Consider the following 17,184-nt stretch of genomic DNA (forward strand, 5'->3'; position numbering starts at 1 on the left):
GGTGATATATCAGACATGACCGAATACTCACAGCGATCCCTCCCCCCCTACAAGTAACCAGTTATTATATCTTCAGAGGCTTGCACAAAATCACCAATGTCTCAGGGTGATATATCAGACATGACCGAATACTCACAGCGATCCTCCCCCCCCCCCCACCCCCCACAAGTAACCAGTTATTATATCTTCAGAGGCTTGCACAAAACCACCAATGTCTCAGGGTGATATATCAGACATGACCGAATACTCACAGCGATCCCTCCCCCCCTACAAGTAACCAGTTATTATATCTTCAGAGGCTTGCACAAAATCACCTATGTCTCAGGGTGATATATTTGCTGTAGACAAGAATCTGAATACCTATATGGATCAGTGCAACTCATTTGCAGGGTTATAGTGAGGGTGAGGCATGCAAGCTAGCTTTCCCCTACACACATCAACAACAACAACAACAACAAAAATCATTTTTGAGTTTGGGTTAAAAAAAAAAAAAAAATTTAAAATATATTTTTAAGAATATAAAGTAATACAATTTTAACACAAAAAACCCCCCACTAAAATCTTTTAAGTTTTAACAAATATGTATCACAAAGAAGTATAATACTAAGTTATAACACATTAGCCTTTCCATCCATATGTAAACCTATGTGGGACAGTGATACAAACTACTAACACTAACAAGTTTGTACAGACAGTAAAAAATGGATATTTCATGAGCAGGGAGTTTATGGTGGTTTGTTGAGCAAAAGGCCGAATATCCCACACTCCCCTACGAGTATCGCACTCAACTCAATGTGCATCCCACTTTCACAACAAACCAGGTTCCATTCACAAGTTGTAACAATCACCAACAGCAAACCAATAGTGCAGTTGACAGGCCCAAAACAAATCAATAGGCCCTGGCACGGGCAAGCAAACTCGTCAAAACTAGAGAGAAAAAACCCCATAAGTCATCTTCTAAGACAAAAAACACTAAACTTACCATTTGGTCCCACTGAAGAAGATGATCAAATATTGCAGCAATTTCAATATTAACTTTCCAATGAAATGTCATTGAATCGGAACGCGATATTGAAACTATTGTCCTCCAGTTACATCAGATGCGAGCGAGAGCCGTAAACTGTCCTAACACAACTACTGCAATGATCGTCCCATAAAAAATCTCCACTCCCTAAAGTTGTCACAAAACAAGTCCTGCTACCACCATAGCACTACTTACAATTTAAAATTTTAATATGCTACTGCAAACAAGAGACCTGTGCTAGTTCACTCGACTGACACAATACAACAAATGAACAGTATATAATTATACTAGACGAGTTAAGCCTGCGCTACTGGGAGTTTTACAAATCTTTTCACAACCAATCTAGTGCATGCTTAGCAAGTGTAACTATTGATTTTATATAAATATGGAGCATTTCTGATTAAAACATTCAAACAATTTGATGTATTCCCAGCCATTAACCATCAATATAATCGTAATTAGAAAGCACGGGGTAAAGTAAACGCTTGAGAGGTTTTGCAGAATTCAACATATTATTAATTTGATGCATTTACAAGCGACATTGGAAAACATCACAAACAGTGTGATTAACAGTTTGGATAATTCCAACTATTTATTAATTGGATGCGAGTATTTTGATATATTACACAGCACTATGACAAGTTGCCAAGTACATTTAATTCTATCTACATATTAGATGATACACCATTACTGGTTCATTAAAAGTTAAAGCAAATTTAACGCAGGGAAGAACATAAATTTTGCTCATGATTTAAATAAATTTGAAAAACTTAAATTGTATACTTACAGAATATTAATTAGTTCTGGGAAAAATGCCTCAATTAATAAAAATGTTGGACAGTCATTTGAGATATTAAAAGCCCCATTCAGCAAATAAAAAAAATCATGTTAATGTTTTAGAACTGTTAAATATTTGGAGGTTTATTTCAAATATACAAAGATGATATTAATTAACATTTAAAAAAACCTAAAACTGCCTCCAATCATTTGTTTTCTGTAATTATTTTCTGTTATTAAAATTTTATATACAATATCTAGTCTCCTTGGATGTTTTCAGTTTCAACTAAATATTCATCCAAAAAAAAAAAAAAAAAAAAATTAAACATCTTAAACAGGTTTTTTTTTTAGGTGTTTGGGCTTTAAAAAAAACAATTTGTTATCAAAAGTTTCCATTAAAATACATTCATGCATTTGACACTAATTTTATAATTTGAAAAGAAAAGAAACATTCGAACATCAAATGAAAAAAATATTTAATAAAAAGTTTTAAAATGCAACCCAACTGGATTGATAATTTAGTTCTAAATAGATTATAATTATCAACAATTATTTTTTATAATGTATTCAATGTATCCTCCAGGGCCGTAGCTAGCTGGGGGGGGGGGGGGGGGGGGGGGGGAGTACAAGAGGGGCAGTTGCCACCCCAGAAAAAAAATCTGGAAAACATAGAAACTTAAAGAAAATTCTCTTTGTAACCATTTAAGTTTTACACTATTAACTACTCAGTTGCCCCCCCAAACAAAAAATCTTAGTTACAGCCCTGGTATCCCAGATTATTTAAATACTTGTTAACATTATAAAACAACAGTTTGAAGGAACAGACCCTAGTTTTTAAACACTACAGCATATTTTTCACTATTAGAGCTGTTTATAGAACTAAATTTAAACATTACTTATATTTTATTGTTTAGATTATCCATTTCCGTACAACCAAAGTGTTTCCGGTCATCCTGGTGTTTCTAATATCACAAAATGCATTTTTCATATTTTTAAAACGCATGTGCGTCTGAGAAGTAGTGTTTATGGAGCCGTGTTTTAGTCTATTTTTAAAACGCATGTGTGTCTGAGAAGTAGTGTTTATGGAGCTGCGTTTTAGTCTATTTTTAAAAAGCATGTGCGTCTGAGAAGTAGTGTTTATGGAGCCGTGTTTTAGTCTATTTTTAAAATGCATGTGTGACTGAGAAGTAGTGTTTATGGAGCCATGTTTTAGTCTATTTTTAAAACGCATGTGTGTCTGAGAAGTAGTGTTTATGGAGTTGCGTTTTAGTCTATTTTTAAAACGCATGTGCGTCTGAGAAGTAGTGTTTATGGAGCAGTATTTTAGTCTATTTTTAAAATGCATGTGTGTCTGAGAAGTAGTGTTTATGGAGTTGTGTTTTAGTCTATTTTTCAGGGTATTTCAATGTCACAGACTCTTGCTTCACTCTGTTGTATCCAAATTTGTTACAGGTTTGTAAATTAACCAAACTTAGTGTCCATTTTCACGGATTGAAACCAGGGTCTAGGTGAAAAGTATGTCTTAGTGTTTAAAAATAAGGTCTGTCCCTTTAATAAAGAAAAAAAAGTTTTAAAATTAATTTGCACTAAAATATGAATAATTAACAAGCTAAAAAGATTTTATGTGAACAACTACTAAATTTTAAAATGTCTTTATATTAACACATTTTAAAGCACCAATGTTAAACACACTCACTATAAGGTGACCAATCTTTATGAAAAATTTGTTAATTACATTTTAATAGTAAGGGTTATAACCATATTTAGTTTTCTTCATTCAAATTTTAATAATTTCCCATTAATCCCCAAAACAATATATTCCTGCTACCTGTAACATGATCACAATATGACAGATACCATATTTGGTTCTCTATTTTAACCATAGAAAAATACATAATTGTTGGCATATGACAGTCATGGGGGATATATGTCAGTTTGACTTTGAGGGTGGGGGACAATGCATTATCTTCAGAGTTGGGAGGGGGAGTAATTCTCCTTCTCTCCCCACTTCCGATCCTATGAAACACAATCTCTATTACACTTTTTTTCTCGGCAATGATTTAACCAACACACCGATAGTTATGCCAGACAACAATTTTTCATTTTTCACCGCAACCTAAAACACTTGGCTTATGGAAGAGATTGACAACTTCAAACACATTCTTTGTGCCATAGATATACTCACAGTGATGAGCAAACCGTAGACAAAAGAAACGAGAACAAGCAATAAAGTTTTTCTCATACTTCAGGGCACACAGTGAAAAGCCATGCTAGTGTATTAAGACTGTGTATTTCAGTTATGATGGGAGGAGCATGCGGACAATGCAAGGTGCACACATTGTAATACATTATAAGTAAAAGCACATGTGCTACAAATGATGGCACTGGGAGCATTCAGTGTACTTGAATCTCTCTCACAGTCTGCCGACAGTGGGTGGCTTAATTAGACATAATTAGTAATATTATTCCACTATCTGAACCATGCCGTCTTGAACCACATGTGTTAACAGATGAATCAAGACCAGGCCTTTTAAGACAATTGTTTTATGTGCGCAAGTTAAATGATATTCTATCATTACTATAGGGCCAAAACTGGTAAAACAATGGATTTTGACATTTTATAACAATTTACAATTAAAAATTATTTAAATTTAAAATGCTGTTTGAAAATGATATATAAATGTATTTAATTCTTAAATAGTTTAAGTAAATTAAAAAAAAAAATCTGAACATATGGAGTGTGAATGTGATTGTGTGTGTGCGCGTGTGAGAGAGAGAGAGAGAGAGAGAGAGAGAGAGAGAGATGGAGAGAGAAAGTGAGTGAGTGAGCATTAGATATGGAGAGAGCTACAAGTATGTATTTGTGTAATGATTATTATGGACAAAATAAGTATATCTTTAGTTTAAATGTACAAATGCTAGTGACAAAAAAAACAAAACAAAAATAAAGAGAAAAAAACCGATACACACACATATGAAACCAAATCAAACAAAAACCCAACAACCTGAGGCTGTGTTGGGAGTCGGGGAAAAAAGAATGCATGCATGTCCTCCGACAGTGTAGGTGCTGACTAATGGACCACAGTGACGATTCCTCCCTCCCACACCTACATACATAATGGAGCTTGAAGGGAAGCACTAACAAGACTGTGTATATCATGTGACACTTCAGATATATCACTTTTATTCTTACCTAACGAAAAACTAAACAACTCCAGCTGCACCAAGAAACCCAAGTACTCGCTGCCCAAACAAAAGGAAAATATCTATTTGTGAAACCACCCCCTATTGCAGGAACGGTTGCCAATTTTCCGATAATCACTAAAAATAGCCGAATCCATCAATGAAAGTGTACCACTAACAATACACCTGCAATTAGTGATCTGAACAACACAAGTCAATAGCACTTAGGTAGAGGGGAAGCTGCCCACCCCAACAAGGGAGGCCGGAGGACAGTGGTAAACAATGTGGAAGTCATGTTGATTGACGTAAATCAATCTGACAGCTCCAGCCGGCCCACCAATACATGTACTACTATGTTGTACTACACTGCCCAGCACAAGCTGTTGGAGACTCAGTCTGTACAATGTATTTGTGTTGAGGAGAGACACGCGGTACACACAACATTGGCAAACCATCTGTTGTTCGGAATCAGGTTTTATGACTGTGAACATGGTTGATAGGCTTACGTCAGCCCGAGCATAAAAGTGTCTGTGATTTGAGTAGCACAATTAACATAAAAACAAGTCCAATTAGAACCCTGAATACAGTTTATGGTACATGTTATGATGTAATTTCCTTCAATAATTATCAATTTTTTACATGCAATATGAAACTATTGTAAATAAAATGGATCTAAAATAACATTATCAAAACATATATATATCCTGTAATAGTTATCTTAATAATATATGACTGTCATATAAAAATAACTGTTTCTCTAAACCTTAACTTACATTCTTATTGCTGCATGATTATTAATGATACACAAGAACATACTGTAACTTCTGTCATCCACGAAAAGATTGAGTTAATTCTTAACAGATAAACTTTTATTATTAAACAATAACATTATTTATAGCTTAAATTTTAACAAACACTTCTATTGATTTCGGCTTTGTATAAGTTTAACTGGAGAAGATTATTGAAATATTTAGCTTATTTCAAACTATTATCTGTATTTTAAAATTATCTTTACCATTAACTTCAGTCTACATAGATATATCTTCAAATTATTATCTTTACCATTAACTTCAGTCTACATAGATATATCTTCAAATTATTATCTTTACCATTAACTTCAGTCTACATAGATATATCTTCAAATTATTATGACAGGAACAACTATTGCACAACTGAAATGGGAGATTATTTTGTTTTACTGTACATATAAAATGGCTATACTTTTTCTGAACACCTATGAAGTGTAAGTAATCGTCAGTAACTTCAGTGAACACACTGACCATATGTTGACAGAATGCACCCAATGAACGCAAGAACCAAGCTCATGTTACTAGTGTGTACATTGTAAATAAAATCTATATATTCACTCATCAAATACTTCACATACCATACAAAATATAGATCGGTTTTCTTCACTGGTTTATATTATATGGATGAATGACTTCATTAAAAGATTCAACACATGGTGTCAGTATATTAACATAATACTCATATCCACATAAAGCCAACCCAACCTCCCCAAAAAACAACAACAAAAAATATATATAAAAAACCACCCTAACTTTAAAAAAATCAAAAAAAAATCAGTCAACCTTAAAATTAAATAAAACAATCAAAGATATATATTTGTGTAAACTATACTGGTACATAACACAACTTTAACTATTAGGCCTATTTAATAATTATGAAAACAAAAATAAATTTTTAAAATGAAAATAAATAAAGAATAAAAAATATTGACACTTCAAAAGGATTTTAAAATATTACTACAAAATGTGATATATGAAATTGACATATTCATATTAATTTTCATCCTAAACAAACATTTTTGAGAGTACCAAATTTAGTAAGTCTGAAACACTGGCACACAAAAATCCTAAATTATAACTTCAAACCTGAATAGTATATTTATGAAACACGGAGTCATCAACTACAAAAAATTATTTGTAGAATGAACCTTAACATTTGACCACAAAATCAAAATCCTGATTTTTTAACCTAGACCTATATATATATACACACACACACACACACATGCAGTGTCTTTTTAAACATGACAACATACAGATGCTATTCCTAGTTTATCTGTATTTACAATATTATATCAAACATATAATAATAATCATCACCATCAAAATCATAATAATCATCATAATAATGGATTTATATTCAATATTCTTGTAAGTTTTATGTGATAAATTTAAAGTGCCAATGTGTGTTATATGGCGTTATCTGTGTTCCACAAAACTCATTTGTACACACAGAGTGCAGTTATATAAATTTATGTATGTATAAATACACAATAAATAATAAATAAATATTCAAATAAAAAAATAAATTATAATAAAAAAATAAAAATAAAACAATTGTTAGGCAGAAATATATTTCTTTTTCAAACTCCCCAATATGTAAAACTTTTAAATTTTATTAACCTACATCAAACATTGAATCAGTATAGATTTATTTCTTTTTATGTATTAAAAAATGATACATGTAAACATGACTATATAATAATGGACCAAATATATAAATATAAAAAACCCAAACAGCTAGCCTATGTTAATAGTTACCTGAAAAGTGAAGTTGAATGAAGTCAAATACGTCCTCCCCACATTAACAATATCATTGTTATCAAACATCTGTATACTAAACATTTTAACTGCAGTGGACAAGCAAGTTTGTCGTTTGTTAATTGCCACCAATACACACACCAGTTAAAGCATGCAACTGAATACACAGTAAAAATAAAAATAACAATGTAACACACACATTGCTACAAATAAACGTCGGCAGAACAACAATGGAAAATGAAAACAATGTTTTAAAGTTTTAAACACATGGACTGCATGCTATTTTAAAACAATAATTGCAGCAGACTATTACCAACACGAAAATCAATTCGCTTACTGACCACTAGTGACCAAAGCGCCGTAGAAAATACCGACCATAAAACGCTGCCTGGAAATCTATGCAAGCACATGGGATTAATTTACACAAACTCACCCTAAAAACCTCACTTCATGACCTAAATCCGATATCCACTGCATACCGTTCTAAATGTATGCTTTGCACCTCTCAATATACTGTTATATGTGAAATAAATAGGCGTTCCCAAGTGGACGTAATTGACACAACTCAAAAACAACATTACCAATAAACTACTCATAACTTCTATTCTTATAGCGGCCTGTCATAGCAAAGTTAAATGTCAAGTTCATGAGAGAGAGAAAAAAAAACTGATTCCTAAAACTTTAAAAATGCAAACTTACCCCAAGAGTAAAGTTTTCTAGACTGCATGTAGCACTGTTATAAAACAAAATGGCTTCCATAATTTTATGCTGACGTTTGGTTAATATCATCATAATTGTGGTGTACTCAAGGGCAAATTGAGATCTGAATTAAATTTTTAAAAACTGGACAACACTCAATGGAAATCGATTTTCTCACACAATTTTGAGTAACCCACTTCACAATCAATTGGAAAGTTTAAAGAATACAGTGATAAATAATTTGCATATTTTTAAAAGTAAAAGCAATTGTTTTAATATGGAAAAATCCACTCAAAACAAGAGTAAACCCTACCTTCTTTCACGGTCCCTTTCAAGTCCTCGCCATCTTGTCTTCATACCCAGAATTCCATGCCCAATATGGCGAGACTCTAAGCACGCCGTTTGAAAGAAGTGATTTTGACAGGTTTTACTCGAAAATATGAACAAAACGAAGATGCCAAGTAATCCGAGAAGATGGTATGGAATTAAGAAAAAGCTCTCTATCGTTTTAATTGTAACCGACTATCCAGGTCATCCCTGGCTTTGTTTTTACTCGCCCTTACCTGCGTCAATCGGCGTCATGTTTTCACATTTTACTACGGACACGAGAACCTGTTCGTTCGGTTTTCTCTTCCAAAATGAATGATCATAACAGTATTTTTCACTCACTGACAGGGAGAATATTTAAAATGTACGGGTCAGACACGCAAAGTGACAGTTGCTGAATTTTAATCGCTATTCGGTTAAAACTTAAGTGGTTGGTGGTCATGTTCCTTGGGTTGTTGACGTTTTAACAAAATTTTATTTCGTTGTTGACAACGGGCTTCCTGAAGTCTGTCAAATTTTTATTTCGTTACGGGATCGTCAGCTGGTCAGATGTCCGGTTGACGTTTGTTTGAACATGCACAAAGCCGTGGCGTAATTGTTTTGTTTGCAGCCTAGTTAGTCCTTTGTACGCGGCTCAGGTGCAATTAGCAGTTATATCTGCCACATGTTCACGATAGGTTACCTAATGGAATCTTCACAGGAATTAAATAATTACCCCCCAGAGTCCATTGTTAAAATTCAAATTACAGTGTTTTGGACATTTGCACAGCATTGTTATATTTGTTTAATGTGAAGTAACACAATCTATTGTTTTCTAAACTAATTGAAATTTTTGCAACAAACTGCCAGTTCTCTTTGTTTTGTTACCTAATAGGCCTATGTTTTTATTATCATTTCATATTGGTGTGTAACCATTATTTAGATAAATAAGCCATTATGTTGTTCAAATTATTTAGTAGATGTGTCTAATGACTGACCGGTGTTATACATTTTAAAAATAATTTTATAAAATTTGCACATGAATAAACTTAAAATAAGAAAAAAAGGTACCATAGCTAAAACATACCCATCTGCCATGAATTTAACAAAAAATAATAATTATGGATATTTACTCCCACATCCACCCCAACTCTACCCTCCACTAATTAATTATTCCTGGAGGCATCAGCCAAACCTCTGTGTTCTGGCTTTTAACTTAGCACATTTTATACTTTGTGTGTATTTGCTAATCATACTGACCTTGATAATGCAATACGAGTTATTGGGTTTGAGGTATATGTAGGTGCTGGGTTCAATTCCAGGTAGTGTCTTCCACCCAGAGTGATAGCATATACTCAATAAAGAGGTTTGAGGCCACTACACCAACTACTCATTAACCTGTCCTTACAAACACCCCAGATATAACACAGGTTCATATGTATGGGGTTTTGTGGCTCGAAACACTGCTGCTGTTGAAGCAATTTTTTTTATTCTTGAATATATTTTTCGTGACAAGCCCCAACCGCACAATAAACAATAAAACCCCCTAAATCAATATTGACTTGTATTCTCTATGATCTGTTGTTATTGTTAGTACAATAAACAATACAGGGTTGTGTAACTTGAAATGGTGGGTAGCACTGCCTGTCATGGGCATATCCGTATATTGTTTATTTTATTGACAGTAACAACAGAGCATGACACTAATACCTGTATTTTGTTAGTCAGTAACTTGTTTTTCACAATATACAAAAACATAACATTTTGCCCAACACTCACTTACCCAAACACAACTCAGCGATACAGGGTTAGCTCCAGTTGTTGCTAAATTAAAAAAAAATTAGCACATTTTCTTTTAATTTGGTGCAATGATTTTATTCAATGATTGTCATTTTGTTTTAAAAATATAAAAAATGCTAGGGATATACTTGAATGATATGATAAAATAAGTCCGTGTATTTGTAATTAATTTACTTGAATGATATGATAAAATAAGTCCGTGTATTTGTAATTAATTTACTTGAACGATATGATAAAATAAGTCCGTGTATTTGTAATTAATTTACTTGAACGATATGATAAAATAAGTCCGTGTATTTGTAATTAATTTACTTGAACGATATGATGAAATAAGTCCGTGTATTTGTAATTAATTTACTTGAACGATATGATGAAATAAGTCCGTGTATTTGTAATTAATTTACTTGAACGATATGATGAAATAAGTCCGTGTATTTGTAATTAATTTACTTGAACGATATGATGAAATAAGTCCGTGTATTTGTAATTAATTTACTTGAACGATATGATGAAATAAGTCCGTGTATTTGTAATTAATTTACTTGAACGATATGATGAAATAAGTCCGTGTATTTGTAATTAATTTACTTGAACGATATGATGAAATAAGTCCGTGTATTTGTAATTAATTTACTTGAACGATATGATGAAATAAGTCCGTGTATTTGTAATTAATTTACTTGAACGATATGATGAAATAAGTCCGTGTATTTGTAATTAATTTACTTGAACGATATGATGAAATAAGTCCGTGTATTTGTAATTAATTTACTTGAACGATATGATGAAATAAGTCCGTGTATTTGTAATTAATTTACTTGAACGATATGATGAAATAAGTCCGTGTATTTGTAATTAATTTACTTGAACGATATGATGAAATAAGTCCGTGTATTTGTAATTAATTTACTTGAACGATATGATGAAATAAGTCCGTGTATTTGTAATTAATTTACTTGAACGATATGATGAAATAAGTCCGTGTATTTGTAATTAATTTACTTGAACGATATGATGAAATAAGTCCGTGTATTTGTAATTAATTTACTTGAACGATATGATGAAATAAGTCCGTGTATTTGTAATTAATTTACTTGAACGATATGATGAAATAAGTCCGTGTATTTGTAATTAATTTACTTGAACGATATGATGAAATAAGTCCGTGTATTTGTAATTAATTTACTTTCTTCCTTTTGTTTGTTTTTAGATACAGTGCTTGAATTATATAGTGGAATGAGAGACGATTCTGGTGACGAGTTACACAGAACAGAGGTGAGTGTTGGTAATCTGTTGGCAATCCTCAGCTGTGTGTTGTCCTGGACACCAATGTAGAAGTTTTTAGATACAGTGCTTGAATTATATAGTGGAATGAGAGACGATTCTGGTGACGAGTTACACAGAACAGAGGTGAGTGTTGGTAATCTGTTGGCAATCCTCAGCTGTGTGTTGTCCTGGACACCAATGTAGAAGTTTTTAGATACAGTGCTTGAATTATATAGTGGAATGAGAGACGATTCTGGTGACGAGTTACACAGAACAGAGGTGAGTGTTGGTAATCTGTTGGCAATCCTCAGCTGTGTGTTGTCCTGGACACCAATGTAGAAGTTTTTAGATACAGTGCTTGAATTATATAGTGGAATGAGAGACGATTCTGGTGACGAGTTACACAGAACAGAGGTGAGTGTTGGTAATCTGTTGGCAATCCTCAGCTGTGTGTTGTCCTGGACACCAATGTAGAAGTTTTTAGATACAGTGCTTGAATTATATAGTGGAATGAGAGACGATTCTGGTGACGAGTTACACAGAACAGAGGTGAGTGTTGGTAATCTGTTGGCAATCCTCAGCTGTGTGTTGTCCTGGACACCAATGTAGAAGTTTTTAGATACAGTGCTTGAATTATATAGTGGAATGAGAGACGATTCTGGTGACGAGTTACACAGAACAGAGGTGAGTGTTGGTAATCTGTTGGCAATCCTCAGCTGTGTGTTGTCCTGGACACCAATGTAGAAGTTTTTAGATACAGTGCTTGAATTATATAGTGGAATGAGAGACGATTCTGGTGACGAGTTACACAGAACAGAGGTGAGTGTTGGTAATCTGTTGGCAATCCTCAGCTGTGTGTTGTCCTGGACACCAATGTAGAAGTTTTTAGATACAGTGCTTGAATTATATAGTGGAATGAGAGACGATTCTGGTGACGAGTTACACAGAACAGAGGTGAGTGTTGGTAATCTGTTGGCAATCCTCAGCTGTGTGTTGTCCTGGACACCAATGTAGAAGTTTTTAGATACAGTGCTTGAATTATATAGTGGAATGAGAGACGATTCTGGTGACGAGTTACACAGAACAGAGGTGAGTGTTGGTAATCTGTTGGCAATCCTCAGCTGTGTGTTGTCCTGGACACCAATGTAGAAGTTTTTAGATACAGTGCTTGAATTATATAGTGGAATGAGAGACGATTCTGGTGACGAGTTACACAGAACAGAGGTGAGTGTTGGTAATCTGTTGGCAATCCTCAGCTGTGTGTTGTCCTGGACACCAATGTAGAAGTTTTTAGATACAGTGCTTGAATTATATAGTGGAATGAGAGACGATTCTGGTGACGAGTTACACAGAACAGAGGTGAGTGTTGGTAATCTGTTGGCAATCCTCAGCTGTGTGTTGTCCTGGACACCAATGTAGAAGTTTTTAGATACAGTGCTTGAATTATATAGTGGAATGAGAGACGATTCTGGTGACGAGTTACACAGAACAGAGGTGAGTGTTGGTAATCTGTTGGCAATCCTCAGCTGTGTGTTGTCCTGGACACCAATGTAGAAGTTTTTAGATACAGTGCTTGAATTATATAGTGGAATGAGAGACGATTCTGGTGACGAGTTACACAGAACAGAGGTGAGTGTTGGTAATCTGTTGGCAATCCTCAGCTGTGTGTTGTCCTGGACACCAATGTAGAAGTTTTTAGATACAGTGCTTGAATTATATAGTGGAATGAGAGACGATTCTGGTGACGAGTTACACAGAACAGAGGTGAGTGTTGGTAATCTGTTGGCAATCCTCAGCTGTGTGTTGTCCTGGACACCAATGTAGAAGTTTTTAGATACAGTGCTTGAATTATATAGTGGAATGAGAGACGATTCTGGTGACGAGTTACACAGAACAGAGGTGAGTGTTGGTAATCTGTTGGCAATCCTCAGCTGTGTGTTGTCCTGGACACCAATGTAGAAGTTTTTAGATACAGTGCTTGAATTATATAGTGGAATGAGAGACGATTCTGGTGACGAGTTACCCAGAACAGAGGTGAGTGTTGGTAATCTGTTGGCAATCCTCAGCTGTGTGTTGTCCTGGACACCAATGTAGAAGTTTTTAGATACAGTGCTTGAATTATATAGTGGAATGAGAGACGATTCTGGTGACGAGTTACACAGAACAGAGGTGAGTGTTGGTAATCTGTTGGCAATCCTCAGCTGTGTGTTGTCCTGGACACCAATGTAGAAGCTTTTGCACAAATTAAACAAACATGCCTGAATCTGGAAAAAGTCATATTAGCATCACTACCAAACTGCTATATAGGATTGCAAATGAATCACTATGCATTTTTACATGGATTACAACTAATTTTGAGGGTAGAATGATGGAAATACATGGTGAAAAGGTCTTGGGTTATCACATTTTGCCCGGATATCTGTGTAATGTTTTGCTAAAATTTGAGGTTTTGCTCCAGCACTGGGTGGGGGCAGTTGGCCCCCATTCTCTCTCCCCCCCCCCCCCCCTCCCCGTCTTGTACACTTATAGTGAATCTGGTTATATATACAGTCACCTCTATTAAACCTATATACCAATAATGCCAATATAACAATGAATAGTCAAACCTTGTTACACAGTTACCCAAGTGATCTGATCTAGTAAACAATATCCTCATTGACTAGTTGTGTTAAAATTAGTGGTGGTCCAATTAATTGGAATAATCGGAGATTGGTTGGTCAAATCCAAATTCCAACTAATCGATTACAATTTCTGGTAAACGATTATAAATGAACACACATGTACCTTATGCTACAGAAATTGCCGAAGTGACCCGAATGGTGTCTATACAAATGGTAACTACAAATTTCAACTCTATATTATTTGTGGATTGATCTGTGAAATGTAATGTCTATACGACATTACCATTTTGCATAAATACATAATATACATTATATCCTACAATAAAAATAGTTAAATCAGTTTTGTCTTAATTTATCTTAAATTTATTTGACGAAGGAGCCTGTGAGCATGGTGATTTTTGTAAAAAAGAATAAGACTTTCTTCCTTTAACTTCAAAAGAAAGTTTATTTTCTGATAAGAAATAAAAGTGACAATTTTACATGTATAGTACTTTTATTCTTATCTTTTGTATCCATTAGATACCTTGAGTAACAATACGCTTCAGTGGTAAGCAAACAAACTTACCTATTTTAAACCTTGAGTAAAAAAAGGCTTAACGTCTTGACAACCAATTATGAGAATCCAACCAATTCCCACCACTAGTTAAAATGCCACATTTTGAAACTCTTAGTGTGTGTTATCATGGGTGTGACTGTATATTAGATCTGTGATAAAGTTTAATTATTATACAGGTGTAGCATGTTCTAAGGTATGCTGGTCTTGATCAACAAATCAGGTTGTTACTGTATTCTTAAATACTTACTACTCTTCCCGTCCCCATTCCAGTACATGGTCATTATAATGAATTCTGTGATAGGCTGTCACTGAGAGAGAGAGGGAGGGGGAGAGAGAGAGAGAAAAAAACCCCAACCTTTTACATGCCTCTATACCACTAAGGAATTATATTTTTAAAACTTGCCTAATTGTATAGATATATACATCCCCAACACAGATAATTACTATTAATATTTACAAAACCCCTACTTTTTCCACCTATAAAATGTTTTAAAAGCTAACAGAATTGTATGTCTTCCCATTGTGAGAATTGCTGCTGCTATTTTAAAGCTGTTTTATAAAATGTATGATATTTTGTTTGAACCACAGCCTGAGTTACCTGTTATAAAACAGCAGGGTGTCAGACTTTATTTAAAAAGAGCATCCAGACTCTGGAGTTCAACACAAAGGGCAGGTTGTGCTCCATGCACCCCCCCCTTCCACCACCCACCCCCTTCCACCACCAAACCCCTTCCACCACCCACCCCCTTCCACCACCCACCCCCTTCCACCACCAAACCCCTTCCACCACCCACCACTGAAGAAAGGCAGTTTATTTTAGAATAATTTACAAATGTATGGAAATGTGTTTTGTTCTGATACTGGCAAATTACAAAAGAAAATCGTTTTTCAATTTTGTCACAAGCCAGTGTTCAGACATGTAAAGTGCTACAAATGGTTGGTGAATATATTTACATCTAAATGTGATGTTAATTTCAAGTGTAAATGCTGTGCATAATTATCAAACAGTAGGGCATTCCTGGTTTCTGCATACTGCTATATAATAGAAACAGTTTCAGATAAATGAACTTATATGTAATTTCATATTTTTTTGTAAAAATACCCATTAGTGGGCTGAATTTACAAAACCTGTTGATTTTTATTAAGTGCAGATGTTTAACCATTGCAATGTATACTACTCAAAAGAATTTAAGGGTCAAAAATTTATAACCAAATAAGTTTCAGAGTGTATTAGATTGATGATGTAAACTACACCAAATTTTTTATTTATTGTTCCATATTTACAAAAAAACACAAATAAACGTCACTGTATACAAGAAAGTCACATGACATGCTGTCAAAGTTGAAGGTTGTCAAACATGGATTTTACACATTAGAACATTCGTTTAATAGTGTGTGAATCCACCCCTGGCACGAATACATTCGACACATCGTTGCCTCATGCTGTTGATCAGACGTCTGAAGAACTCTTGGGGAATGGCCTGCCACTCTGCCATAAGAAGTTGACCCAGATCATGAAGGTTGGCCGGAGGGGCATGGTTATCCCGAACTCTCCTGCCTAATTCGTCCCAGGCGTGCTCTATTGGGGCCAAGTCAGGCGAATATGCTGGCCAATCCATCCTGGCGATACCTTGTTGTCTGAGAAAGTCCATTACCACCCTGGCACGGTGGGGTCTGGCATTGTCATCCTGCAGAACTGCCCCGCCGCCAATCTGCTGAAGGCCTGGGAGAACCAACGGCCGGATAATCTCATTCAGATAGCGGATTCCATTCAGATTGCCATCCACCACATAGAGGGGGGTCCTGTGGTGGATAAAGATGCCGCCCCACACCATGACGCTGCCACCACCGAACCGGTGACGTTGTCTAACGTTAACGTCAGCGAAGCGCTCCCCAGGACGTCTGTAGACACGAACCCGACCGTCGTTGAACTGGAGACTAAACCTGGACTCATCAGTGAACATCACTCGACCCCACTGAACACGTTGCCACCGCAGATGAAGCGTGCACCAGTGACGTCTGGCCGTTCTGTGACGTGGTAGGAGTGGTGGTCGAACAGCCTGGCGACGGCAGCGTAGATTATTGGCTCTCAGACGATTGCGTATGGTTTGATCAGACACTCGAGTTCCAGTCGCAGTCCGCAGATTGTCACGTAATCGGCGTGCAGTGGTTGTGCGTTGACGTAGAGCCATATTGGTGATGTAGCGGTCCTCTCTATTTGTAGTGCTTCGGGGTCTTCCCGAACGTGGACGATTTCGAACAGAATTCGTTGCTTGGTACCGTTGCCACAGTCGGCCAATGACACTGACTGACACCAAGTCTCAGAGCAACATTTCTTTGCGTATTGCCATCCTGAAGCCAAGCAATAACCCTTCCTCGATC

At 35.2% G+C, this 17,184-nt stretch overlaps 3 protein-coding genes across 7 annotated transcripts in view; 1 reads left to right on the plus strand and 2 right to left on the minus strand.

Annotated features, from left to right (window-relative positions):
• The window catches only part of LOC121373972, a 48,607-nt gene extending 40,567 nt beyond the window's left edge, over positions 1 to 8,040 (minus strand). The window contains exon 1 of the mRNA XM_041500829.1: positions 7,988 to 8,040. The gene's annotated coding sequence lies outside the window, so the exon portion shown is untranslated. The remainder of the gene's footprint in view (positions 1 to 7,987) is intronic.
• The window catches only part of LOC121376556 (flocculation protein FLO1-like), a 107,911-nt gene that overhangs the window by 24,145 nt on the left and 66,582 nt on the right, over positions 1 to 17,184 (minus strand). The window contains exon 3 of the mRNA XM_041504467.1: positions 11,605 to 13,889. Within this exon, the coding sequence (XP_041360401.1) occupies positions 11,605 to 13,889 (2,285 nt within the window). The remainder of the gene's footprint in view (positions 1 to 11,604; positions 13,890 to 17,184) is intronic.
• LOC121374006 (caspase activity and apoptosis inhibitor 1-like) overlaps positions 8,606 to 17,184 on the plus strand; it is a 199,075-nt gene continuing 190,496 nt past the window's right edge. For 4 of the 5 annotated variants that reach the window (XM_041500868.1, XM_041500869.1, XM_041500872.1 and 1 more), the window contains exons 1-2: positions 8,606 to 8,730; positions 11,570 to 11,634. The gene's annotated coding sequence lies outside the window, so the exon portion shown is untranslated. Of the gene's footprint in view, positions 8,731 to 11,569; positions 11,635 to 13,729; positions 13,795 to 17,184 lie in introns of all 5 variants that reach the window. The other variant, XM_041500871.1, reaches the window with a different exon arrangement.

This window comes from Gigantopelta aegis, chromosome 6 (genome assembly GCF_016097555.1).
Source record: "Gigantopelta aegis isolate Gae_Host chromosome 6, Gae_host_genome, whole genome shotgun sequence".
NCBI lineage: Eukaryota > Metazoa > Mollusca > Gastropoda > Neomphalida > Peltospiridae > Gigantopelta > Gigantopelta aegis.